The 13,648-nt window shown below is 33.0% G+C and overlaps 1 protein-coding gene across 1 annotated transcript; it reads left to right on the plus strand.

The window, feature by feature from the left end:
• Nucleotides 1-7,298: 7,298 nt before the first annotated feature.
• Nucleotides 7,299-13,397, plus strand: LOC139867116 (protein CLP1 homolog). The gene is made up of 11 exons (XM_071855446.1): nucleotides 7,299-7,432; nucleotides 7,963-8,240; nucleotides 8,844-8,912; nucleotides 9,008-9,100; nucleotides 10,362-10,603; nucleotides 10,811-10,949; nucleotides 11,054-11,110; nucleotides 11,734-11,868; nucleotides 11,971-12,206; nucleotides 13,108-13,152; nucleotides 13,268-13,397. Exons 2-11 carry the CDS (start codon nucleotides 8,013-8,015, stop codon nucleotides 13,353-13,355), a joined length of 1,332 nt encoding a protein of 443 aa, XP_071711547.1. The 5' UTR covers nucleotides 7,299-7,432; nucleotides 7,963-8,012; the 3' UTR covers nucleotides 13,356-13,397.
• Nucleotides 13,398-13,648: the final 251 nt, after the last annotated feature.

A 13,648-nucleotide genomic window follows, 5' to 3' on the forward strand; every position in this document is an offset into this window, starting at 1 on the left:
CAACCAACAAGGTCCGAATAACCAACCAACTCAAAACAACACTTTCAATCAACAAAGACCTACCTTGTATAAACCACCACAACAAACCGAAGAGAAAAAGCCAAATCTGGAAGAAATGATGGCAAAGCTAATGGAATCTCAAACACAATTTATTACAACTCAAACCCAAACAAATGAGAGGTTTGATCAATCATTAAGAACTCAACAAGCTTCCATTTTGAATCTAGAAAAACACGTAGGTATTCTTGCTAGCATGATGAGTGACAGGGAACAAGGAAAGCTACCGAGTAATACTGAAGTAAATCCTCGGAATGAGAATGTTAATATGGTGTCAACAAATTCTGAAAAACCAGCTCCAGAAGATGGGAAGGTTTTAGATGTGAGTAACAATGAAGAAGTTATACCACCACCACCACCACCTGAGTATGTAAAGCCAGTGGTGGCACCATACAGACCACCCATCCCGTTTCCAAGAAAAGAAGTTGAGTATGAGAAAGTAATAGGTAATAAAGTTTGTGATACCTCTGGAAAAAAGAAGAAGAATAAGAAAGTACAAGAAACAAAAACCGTAAAGATAAACCCGGTGAAGACAGTTCCACCAAAACCTCTACCCATGGTGGGTGATCCGGGTGAATTTATTGTTCCTTGTCTACTTAGTGATTGTGTCATGTATGATGCACTAGCAGATTTAGGTGCGAGTGTGAGTGTTATGCCTCTTTCATTATATAAGAGATTAGGAGTAGGTGAGTTAAGTCCAACGGAAATGAGTGTTCGACTCTTTGATCAAACCATTAAGCACCCAGTTGGAATTGCTGACAACTTACCCATTCAAGTAGGTAATTTAACATTTCTAGTCGAATTTATTGTCATTGACATAGAAGAGGACCCAAACATTCCTCTAATTTTAGGTCGACTATTCTTAGCATCCACCAGGGCGTTATTTGATGTAAGAGAGGGTAGAATGACACTTAGTGATGGTGACAAATTGGTCACCTTTGTGAGTCGAAAGGCTAAATCTCCACCAACCAAAACCGTTGAACCAACAAAAATGATTGGTAAGAACCATGTTGTTTTACCAACTCCAACGGTAGTGCTTAGCAATAATAAAACGCCTAAATGTGGGGAAGATGAAGTAACACCTAATGATGACCTGATAACAAAGAACCCCGTTGTTGATACGACATTAAATGACTCCGTTATTAACAGTTCAATGAAGAAACTTATTAAACGGATTCGAAGAAACTTATTAAACGGATTCGTGATGCTAGAACCAAGGGGAACTTTAAGTTATGTAACCGGTTAGTATCCAATCTATCGCCTAAAGAAAAGGCGAAACTAGTTGAATTTGTGGATATTACATAGGAATCCGACCAATGGCTTAAAGCAAAAGTCACAGATATGCAAGTTGATTATGGTCCAAAAGAAATTGACGATGAAGTTAATCACAATTTCGACACCACAGCTACCTAAGTGTGGGGAGATTCAAATGTTCTAAAAAGAAAACGCTGTCTAAAGTTAGTTGTTCTGTTCTCGTGTAGTTCCGAGAATGGAATCCGATTGGTCTTTTCCGCTAGCAGACACTAAAGAACTAGTTTTCTCCCCCATTCTGAATTTATTTTTGTAGGTTTTGTATAAAATTAATACGTTTTTTAAATTTAAGTTTTGTGTGAATTTAAAAACAAAATTTACTTTATTTCATTAATTTTAAAAAATGATTTCTAAAATTCGTCGTAAGTTAAAGACTAGATCATAGAATCGAAATTTCTTTACCCGAGGGCGGGGCGAAAAATTTTGTTATCATTATTTTTAATTTTATTGATCTAAAGTATACCAAAAAATAAAAAAAACCCAAAAATCTTTGCTTTTAAAACAATCGCTTTAAAAATGACAAATTTTAAATTTTGTCGAGGGACGGACTAGGTAAACATACCGAAACTACCTAAAGTAAAAGGACATAAAATTTTAAAAAATTATTCATTTAAATTGTTTTAATAAATAAAGGTTGTATAAACATATATATATATATATATATATATATATATATATATATATATATATATATATATATATATATATATATATATATATATATATATATATATATATATATATATATATATATATATATATATATATATGTTTGTAGTTTATGTACAAAACAGGGTGAAACAGCGCACTTTCAAAGACTGACATTAAAGTTCAGCAAAAGCTACTAATTTTGACGACAAGACGCAAAATATCAAATGTGATATAAAATAATATGTTTGCAAACTCGGTATTTTTAATCACTTTTCTACACTAATCACCCTCATGAATTTATAATTATAGTCTGATTTTATGCAAATGAGGGCATTGCATGATCTCAAGTGTGGGGAAGGGTTATAAATTCTCTCGAGTTTACACTTAGTTTAATTGCCAAATTTTGTGAAAATTTGAAAAATTTTCAACTAAATGAATTCAAAATCATGTTTATACATATTTATGAACGATAAAACTAGGTGATAATATCGAAATTATTGTTACTTCGGAGAGAACATAAATGGAGAAACAACCCAAAACGCTTGAATTCATTTAAAATGGAATAAAGGAGAATAAAAAGGCAAAGAAAATAATAAATAAAAGCTAAGTGTGGGAAGAATTTACCAAGTTCTTCAAAACATATATCACATATTTGTACAAGATTATTGCAGGTACTTTTGCTTTGGACTAAACTAATCAGCTTTACCCGATTTATTGTAATACATTTGAAAGAAAGATGGATCTACACGATGAATCAATTTCATCATTAAAAGGAAGTAAAGTCTTCTGAAAAAGACACGCGCTTCTTGATTTAGGTCAGGAAGTTGTCGTCCAGACCAGCTGTAGGTTGACGAAAAATCTAGAAAAGTCATCTCTAAAATCAGCAGGAAATACACGGACCTCAGCATCAAACAGGGTCGCCATGTGGTCAGACTTATCCTAACCATGAAAGGATCTGTCTTGTAAAATGGGGAGGGCGCCGTGCAAATTAGCTTGATAAGACTAATGAATCAGACCCCCAAAAAGGATAATCTCCTTAAAGAATAAAAATCAGCTTTTAAGCCTGATATTACTCAATCCTTGAGATTGACTTTAAAGATTGAGAATTACAAACTCATGGAATTCAACGATATCTAAACTCGAGCTTGAACGAGAAAATATTTTGATCAAAATTAAAACCGATTTGTTTTCTGAAAACCTATTTGCAATGCGTTCATTACCATTGAACGTAAAATCCTAAGATTTCATCGAAATTCATTAGGTCACCTAAACCAATTCGGGTGTCAACCGTAAGAATGGTGGTTGCATTGCATGGTCAAAGACAGGACCTTGTGCCAGACCAAAAAATTATAGGGTGATCTTTACTATTGCTCCTACAAAGGATAGTAATTGCATCCGACACGTTTTAGACCATGAACATCTGCATGTCATTAGACATTGCCTTAACAGTTTCTTGTTCAACGCTTTCCTTTACAACCGGACGGTAGTTTACCGAAAGGTAATATACGGAGCAAGTATACTGGACGTGTGCTTTCCTAATACAAGGATTAGCAAGTGGGTGACACAAAACCATAAGTTTTGAGCTAAAATTTGAAAATATGAAACCCACAAAAACAATTTGCAAACACCGGTGAAGGGTTATTCCGGAAAACTTATCTAGGGTAAAATCTAGAATGAATTTTCAAAAGATCAAATGTTTTCATAAAGATCCAATTTCCTTAAGGATCTAATTTATAGTCATGTGGGACTGTAAATCACATCGTTACTATCATTGTTCATACCGCCTTATCAAAATCACTGATGTATAAAGTGTGAAAAAAAAAGTGATTCGAGTGAAGTGTGATTTTATTTCAAGTTCTTTATTGCTTGAGGACAGGCAACGTTCAAGTGTGGGGATATTTGATAGTGCTCTAAATGAACATATATTTAGTATCAATATCATTCCAATATGTAAAGCTTTTAGTTGCATTTGTTCTATTTTTATGTAATATTCGTTTAAATAAATAAGTGCGAAGACAAAAGAAGAAAACGACTATTTAAGACGCAAATGACCAAAAAGCTAAAATGTACAAGATATAATTCAAGTGGTTCAATTTATTGATGAGAAACGTCCAAAAATGACAAGAGTACAAGTCGCGAAACGCAAAGTACAAGATATTAAATCGTACGAAAGGACGTTCGAAAATCCGGAACCAGGACATAAACCGAGCATCAATGCGCAAGTCAACGGAGCTAAAATTACAAGTCAACTATGCACATAAATATAATATACATAAATATATATATATACATATATATATATACATATATATATATATATTACATATATATATATATATATATATATATATATATATATATAATATAAATTATATATATTATATTATATAATTAAATATAACGTCGACAAGCTAGCAAACAAATCATTATGAGCTGGAATCTGAAGCCACGTGATCGCATGGCCTGGAAGCACAATTTCCATGCGATCGCATGGGGCCAAAAGTCAGGCCAAGTGCTATAAATTGCAACCTTTTCAGCCGAGTTTACACACATCTTTTTCCTTTCTTTCCTCTGATCAAATTATATATATTTATATTTATAAGTTTAAGTTTAATTTAAGATTAATAATAATTGAGTTATTGTAAGAAATGTTTTAAGGTTTTGTAAGTCGAAATTCTGTCCGGGTAACGCTACGCGATAAATAATCACTGTAAGCTATGTTCTTCCATTTTAAATTAATGTCTCATAACTAAGTTATTATTATACTTATTTGAGCCGAAGTAATCGTGATGTTGGGCTAAATATTAAGACGGGGTTATTGGATTTTGTACCATAATTAAGGTTTGGACAAAAGACCGACACTTGTGGATATTGGACTATTGACTATTAATAGATGGGGGGTATTGTCTAATCGAATGACAACTCATTAGAATCCGTCGAACCTATCTTCAAATTAGTTAATCTAATAATTATTAAAAAGATTATGTATGTCCTATTTAGTGACGTTTATACGACATCTTTTACGATCATTTAATTAATTATTCGGGTTGGGTAATTGATTATTCATTCTGATCAAGTGGGTAAATTAATATTCATATCTCATTAAAACAGGGGTGGATTATATACAAGGATAATTGGTGTAATTGTTAACAAAGTATTAAAATCTTGGATTACACGCAGTCGATAACCTGATGTAATTATTAACAAAGTACTAAAACCTTGTTACAGTTCGAATCCCTAATTAGTTGGAATATTTGACTTCGGGAATAAGGTTAATTTGACGAGCATTTTATAATTATGACCGATGGACTATTATGGACAAAAACCAGATAGGTATCAAATTAACCAGGACAAAGGACAATTAACCCGGGTAACAATCAATTAAAATCAAAACGTCAAACATCATGATTACGGAAGTTTAAATAAGCATAATACTTTTATTTCATATTTCATCGTACCTTTATTTACTGTCATTTTAATTACTGCAATTTACTTTATCGCAATTTAAATTCTGTCATTTATATTATCATCATTTATCTTTACGCTTAAAATATAAAATCGACAAACCGGTCATTAAACGGTAAAAACTCCATTTTATAATAATATTACTATATATAATTATATATATTTTATATAAATATAGTTGTTACAAATATAGCGTTAAACTCAGCTAGCTCCATGTGGAACGAACCGGACTTACTAAAAACTACACTACTCTACGATTAGGTACACTGCCTATAAGTGTTGTAGCAAGGTTTAAGTATATCCCATCTATATAAATAAATAAAACTTGTGTAAATTGTATCGTATTTCGTAATAAAAATAATAATATTTCGTACCCCTTCGCTTTAACATCAGTGACCCAGGGGTCTATTTATAGGCATAGATCCTCCGTAATTTTCAGATACACGTGTCAGATGCTGGTTGATTCAATTATGCGAAATATTCGTAACTGACTTGGGCTTGGCATTGACGTCGAATGTGTGCTGCTCACGTGCTTATTTAAGGGCTTAAGCATAGAAGCTCCCTTCAGGGCTTACACATGACGCTAGGCAGCCTGGTACAATCGTAGAACGCTGGACAGCTATTTAATAAAAATTGTTGTTATTGTTGTCTTTTATGCGTTTCGTGGGTTCCTTCCGTGTAAAAATGATGCTTTTATGCGTGTAACTTATATGATACACCATTACTCGTCAGTTGGTTTGGCTTGTTTGTTTGGTTGTTGGTTTTTTTTTCTATTTTTTGTGTGCTTCTCATTATTTTTGTTTGTTCGGTTTTTTAGTCATGTCGCTTATTGTTTGTATCTTATATCTTGTTTAGTCATTTTCCTTTTTTTAAAAGAAGAGCTCGTTTATATAGTATTTTTTTTTTTTTTTTTTTGAAAAAAAGCCATGTGGGATTTACAATTTTAGGAAAGAAAGATTAGTAGTTAGGGTTGGCAATGGATGTTCCATTCATGGATATCCACTCATCCGATCCATATATAATGGATATGGATGATGTAAATTGACGATAAATAGATATGGATGATCAAAATATTTCATGGATCGAATATGAATGATAATTTATCATCCATGGATATATTCGGTACCACTCGAAATACATCAATACATACATATATACGTACTAAAATACATGCATATGCATCTACATATCCATATCCATATAACCTACAAAATTGTAAACTATTAACGAAAATAAGGCTCATGAAACTTATAATTATAATACTGTTAATAATAATGTTAAACGTTGAACATTTACATTAGTTTAAAAATATATTCGCCTATTGTGTAACGTCTTTTGTTCAATTAAAGTCCCGATCGGCGAAAATTACAATAAAAACATGTGTAATAAACAAAAAACATAAAGATTATGCATTTATATTTGTTATAATCAATATTTAATTGTGAAAGTCATCGTTAGATTAACATTAATTTAATATTCAACATATATCCATTAATCTTAATATATATATATATATATATATATATATATATATATATATATATATATATATATATATATATATATATATATATATATATGGATATCGATGGATGAACTGAGATTAAGTGGATATAGATGAATAAAAGTTATGAATATGAATGTGGATATAGCATCATTCCAATCATATTCGATCCATTGTCATTCCTACTGATAATACCATTGGAAAAGAAAAAGAAAAAACTATATGTTGTTTAATGGGTTTGTTTAGTCGTTTAGAAAGTACTTTTTTTTTTTGGTAATTCCAGAAACTAGAGGGGGTTTAAACAAAATCTGAACTCAAACTCCCCTTTCGTTTCCCCAGAGAAAAAAGAGAGAGAATCAAAATCACGTTGGACATCCATCCATCCATCCATCGTCCCCTTTATTTCTCTGCGCTAAAACCCTTGCCTCTCTATTACTATCTCAGGTTACTTTTTTACCTTTACAGTTCAACTAGTTTTCATACTTACTGTTGAATGTATTCTTATAACTATTTGAATTTCTCCGTTGATTAATTTTTTTTATACTAATAAGTTAGGTTTATACATTCTTTTCTTCAATTATTATCTTAATCAAAGTTTTCGAGCAACTCCGAACACAATTTCAGTCTGAATAATATCATACTTGATGCAGATTGTGTAAACTACAGTAGAATTTGAAATCTAATGTGTTTATGTGTAGACAATTTCAGTACTTGAACTTGCAAATTGACGGTGTTTGTATACCTACGTAGATTTTAACATATATAATTGGTATCGATATGCATTAAAATGCATCTATCGTTGAGATTTACATGATCGGATACGGAGCACGAGCCTTGTGAGTGAAGTGGAGTCAATTTGAATATAAGATGATATTGCACGGATTCATTTGTGAACAATTTTCATTTTGACTAGTGCCAGTAAGGGTAGAAATACTATCATTCACTTACCTTGTTGATGTTAAGTGTACTTGAAGGTAGTGGGACCAAGGTTCAGAAGTGTTGTTGGAACATAATAAGGTCAGTTATGGCAGCATATGGAGGTGCACCTATCGGTCAAACTGCAGCAGCAGCAGCAGCAGCCAGTTCTCCGGCTATGAAGCAGGTGAAACTGGAGAAAGAAAGTGAACTAAGGATTGAAGTTAATGTTAACACTTCTTTACGTCTCAGGCTACTTAATGGGACTGCTGAAATATATGGCACCGAAATGCCTCCTGAAAATTGGCTCATCTTCCCACCTAAGATGAAATTTGCTGTAAACAAACATAAACCTACTCTTTCTGATACATTCAATTTCTCTTTTCTATTTCATCATATATGCTATATGCTATATGCTGGAGTATATGCTATATGCTGTATGCTAAATTCTGTATGCTTATATGCTTAAATGCTTATATGCTTATTGGTGTTAGTTTGAGGTGTTCTGTGGAACTTCAAGTGGCTGCTTTTTGACTGAAACTGGAAATAACATGTGTACAGGAAATGGTGCTTGTGTGATTATGTGCGATATATAATGCGTACATGTACAAGATATAACACCTAAGAGCTTGTGTGTATATTGAAAATAGTCTTAACAAATCTGTCCAATAATGAAAGGGAAGTTTTTTGTTGACAGCTGCGACCTTTGATCATAGGCCGGGAATTGTTTACAAAATATAATCTTAGAGCTTCTTGTGCATATGTACATACATACTTAATTGGACAGTGTTCCATTTTTCTTACATTTACTTTGTTTGTTTCAAGACTTATTGCTTGGCACCTTTTTGGCTGATTTTTATTTCAAGTAATATATTATAGCCACTTGAATTGAGCTTTATTTATTAAACTGATATATCATTCGTCTTATTTGTAACTTCAGATATTTACATGGTATGGGGCCACAATTGAAATGCAGGATAACACTGAGACTGATTACGTAGCAGATGAGGTATGATGCCTATCTGAATATAAGATAGAGCATTATTGTAGTATTACTTGCACAACATACAGTATCGCTAATTCTTTTTCTGTTTTTATATAAAGACACCAATGATCAGTTATGTAAACGTGCATGCCGTACTTGAAGGACGTAGAAATCGAGCAAAAGCCGCTGCTGGTGATGCTGACGCTTCCCAGGTTATCATCTTCTTCTTTTTCATAACAGAATAGTAACTATTTTACCAACTTTTTATTGAGTGTGTCATATATGAAATGCCCATTTATAAGGATTATTAAATGATCATCATTGTATTCAATTAATCACTACTAAGTTTGTGATACATGTCTGAATGGACAAGAAGTTTTGATGTTTTCTAGGCACTTCTTCCCTGTCTGGCAACGAGTTAGGTTTGTATTCAGAGTAATTAAAACAATCTCTGTATCTGCCGAGATTGCTATTGATATGTTGATAATTTTCCCAGGTCACATTTAGCTTCAAAATAAAACACGCTCGTTGAGCCTGATAGCAAATTTGAATGGAGTGGTAGATTGGATAACTGTACCTACCAAATACTCAGTTACATATTCATGTTTATGCAATTGATCATTTTGTTTTTCTTTGCATATATTTCTTCCTGAACCTTCTGACAAATAACCCATTTGCGATTATCAGGAGTAATATCACTTTAATAGGTTGAATTGATCATACATTATACCTATTACTAAAACACAAAAATTATACCCATTACTAAAGCACAAAAACTATGAATGGTAACCATTCATTGACGTCACGTCAGCTATTTGTCCTTTTCCATTTTAAAAATAAATTACTACCCCGCCGCAACGCGCGGGCTTCCTAACTCGTTGATACTAAATATGACATTGTGTAGAAGCAGTTTGCACAAGTACGGACAAGATTGATCAATGATTTGTGGTGTCTTGTCTCTATATCATGTTTTCTAATGGGGGCAGGATGGGCGGGTCACGTAATGATTCAAAGTAGTTGAACAGGTTTGGGTTTCAACATGCCATATTTGAGCAGACTACCGATAGAGAGGCCAGTTTGGATTTGGTTGGGTAGAACTGGAAATGTGTTTATTGGCCATACACAGTTGGTGACTTGGTGTGTTAATTATTATTTTATTATTGTAATTAAAATTAATTAATATTAATACATTAAATATTTACACAACATGATTAAGCATATCATATACATTAAGTATGGACTATAATATTGATCCGTTAGATCCATTTCTGTTCTAGCTAGCCTTTAAGAGGATTACAGGATCCATTTGTGATTAAACATAAATTGCACCATGGATGGAAACTGCCATTCTTAAGATTTTTTTTTTTATTTTTATTTTTTCAAATTGAGATTCACCAGATTCCAAGTTCTTAGCTATTTTCTTTTAATTACTAAGTTTCATTCATGCGATTACAATGAACTCAATATGTTCAGGGTCCCAGGGTGATTGTAGTTGGACCAACAGACTCTGGAAAGAGCACCCTGTCAAGAATGCTTCTTAGTTGGGCTGCCAAACAGGGATGGAAGCCTACTTTTGTGGATTTGGACGTCGGCCAAGGATCCATAACCATCCCAGGTTGTGTTGCTGCTAGCCCAATCGAAATGCCAATTGATCCAGTCGAAGGGATTCCCCTCGAGATGCCTCTTGTTTACTATTATGGACATAACACTCCAACGTAAGATTATTTTACTCATTATTTATTTTTAATAAATACTTAATATATCTTCAAGGGAGTGTTTGGTTCGAGGGCATACATTCTATACTGTTTATGCATATTTAGGGTATGGTTTTCATACCCATAAAGTTAAATTTTATTGTACAAAATAAATGGCTGAGTTATGATATTTGAGTTGTTTCAACATCTTTACACTTGTCTTTGTAGTGTTAATGCAGATCTTTATAGGGTGCTTGTAAAGGAGCTTGCACAGATTCTGGAAAGGCAATTTGCTGGGAATGCAGAATCTAGGGCAGCCGGCATGGTCATCAACACGATGGGGTTCATAGATGGACTTGGTTATGATGTATGTGCTATGTAGGCTCTCCTTTAATGTATAATGTTAATTAATATATTAATATAAATGATTACATCAACTTATGTTAAAATATATCATCTCTCTCTTTGCAGCTTCTTCTGCATGCAATTGATACATTCCAAGCCACTGTTGTTCTTGTATTGGGTCAGGTGATGACCTTTCCCAATTTTTTTAACTGTAATTTTATAAATCAACTTAGGTTGCATTTGGTTTATAATCTGAATGATTCACATTCTCTGAATAAACTTGGTTCTGAATGAAAATAAGCGGTTTGATAATCATTTTGATTGAACGATATGAAATGGGTAAAATTACCTTATTAACGTGTTACAGGAATACAAAATTTAATATACTTGTTTGTTAAGTGTTCTGGATATGATTTGAGGGGATATTACAGAAAGTTTATGTGCTTAACCATTAAGAGAGTGTTTCAACTCTGAATGCTGAACCATTCAGCATCATATGTCAAATCATATGTCATTCAGAAGTCAGAAACAAACGCGCCGAATGCTGAATGGTTCAATACTCAGCGCCGAACCTTTCAGTTAAGAGGTAAACAAATAAACAAACACACCCTTACTGAAGTTTATGAAGTGAAATAGCCATGTTAGATGAAAAATTAATATCAGTTATTAGGTCATCAAGTAGTAAGTAGAAGTATATTGACTGCTCTTAATCATAGTTTGACATTGCAATCAAAATAGATGTGTTTAATCAAGACAGCATCAATAAAAACATGAATTGCTCATGTATTGTTATATTATTTGTTCAGGAAAAACTTTGCAGCATGTTAAAAGACGTTCTAAAACGAAAGCCAAATGTGGATGTGGTGAAGCTTCAGAAATCAGGTGGTGTTGTATCTAGAAATTCAAAATACCGACAAAGTGCCAGGAGCCAAAAAATAAGGGTAAGCTGAAAACATGCTCTTTAAATTACCTTTTAAATGTAATAATTTACTTATCCTGTTTCACTGAATCAAATCTTACTAAGGCCTATAATGTAATTTCAGGAGTATTTTTATGGTCTTTCAAATGACCTCTCCCCACATTCAAGTATTGCAAATTTCAGTGATTTGGCTATTTATAGAATTGGTGGTGGCCCACAGGCCCCAGCTTCAGCTTTACCAATTGGTGCACAGCCTGTGGCTGATCGCTTGAGATTGGTTCCGGTTAACATCACCGCCGATTTGGTGAATCAAGTTCTTGCTGTCTCATTTGCAAAAGAACAAGATCAAATTCTTTCGAGGTATTATCGCACCTAACTAACTGATGTATATAAGATGCTATAACAATACCATCATATGAAGTTTGCTTGCTTGCTACTGCAACTTTTGATTAATAGTGATAAAATGGGCGGATTGAGTAACAGATCAAAATGTGTAATGATTTAGGAGGTTTTATGAATGAATATACACGAAAGACTTGACCTGATTGACATAAAATTAGAAGATTGATCTTGGTTACATGTTTGGACGCTTGGAGATTAGAGATAAAAATACCCTAAATCAACCAACCCGTTCGTAAGTAAATGGATCAAAATTGTCACCTACACTTGTGGGTAATAATTCGATGCTTAGACTATCTGAAATATATAGATGGAAACTTTAACCATATGAAATTTGGTCAAATGATTACTCCCTCCGTCCCAATTTAATTGTCTCCAAACAAAATACACACATTTAAGAAATGTCACTATTGCATTGCATTGCATTGTACTTTTTGTCGGCTTTACAGTTTTACCTCTTTCGCTCAAGTCACAAGTTGCATGGGTAAATATCAGGTTACTTGGAATTAAGAAAACATGTTAAAGAGGTTGAAAGTTGTTCACAAAGTAATTCTCTTGAAAGCGTTATTAGTTACCTTATTATCCAATCTAGTTGGTAAGTTATTTATTTGCCGTTTAAAAAATAAAATATAAGTTGGTAAGTTATATAATTAAAAGATATCTAATGTATCAGTGATTTATGAAACTTGTAGAACGGGAAAAAAGTGTTGACAAGTCAACTCGATCCGACCTTAACCATTGTGGCCCGTCTCAAAACTCTCCACGTCTTGACTAGCTAGCCAACCTGTTTTGCCACTTATGTTAAACCTATCAAATTTTAATGATAATGTGCTAATTATTACCTTTTTTACTCCGTGTGTAGCAACATAGCTGGCTTTATTTGGATCACTGATATCGATATCCCAAGGTTTGAACTCCGTCTAACCTTTTTTATTTTTTATTTTTTTTTATTTTTTTTATTTTTTTGTAATGCCTGTTATCAGTATCTCTCGAGCTAGTGTCTTTCCTATTTACCAATACAGGAAGAAGTTCACATATCTTGCACCATCAGGTGGAGATCTTCCAAGCAAATTCTTGTTAACGGGAAACTTAACGTGGATAGATACCTAAAGTTGTTCATTAGTTTTGTCAACTGTTGCTACTGTAAACTTGTTATTTGTTTTTAATAAACTAGGCTATTACAGCTAATCATCTGTTTTATCGTTGTAGGTTAGTGTTAAGTTATCGAAGTAAAATGTAGTACAATAGTGTAACAATGTTAAGTTGCCTCGATACTGGAGTCATATGTGTTTTAATCGGCAAATTATACGAGTGAATGCTGTGCTGATACTAATTAAAGGCTGCAGTGCAAATGCAGTTAGGCTCTTTTTTGACTTAAATCTTTTATTAGTGCTCGTTCGGTA

The sequence above is a fragment of the Rutidosis leptorrhynchoides genome, chromosome 9, assembly GCF_046630445.1.
Source record: "Rutidosis leptorrhynchoides isolate AG116_Rl617_1_P2 chromosome 9, CSIRO_AGI_Rlap_v1, whole genome shotgun sequence".
NCBI classification, from domain to species: domain Eukaryota; kingdom Viridiplantae; phylum Streptophyta; class Magnoliopsida; order Asterales; family Asteraceae; genus Rutidosis; species Rutidosis leptorrhynchoides.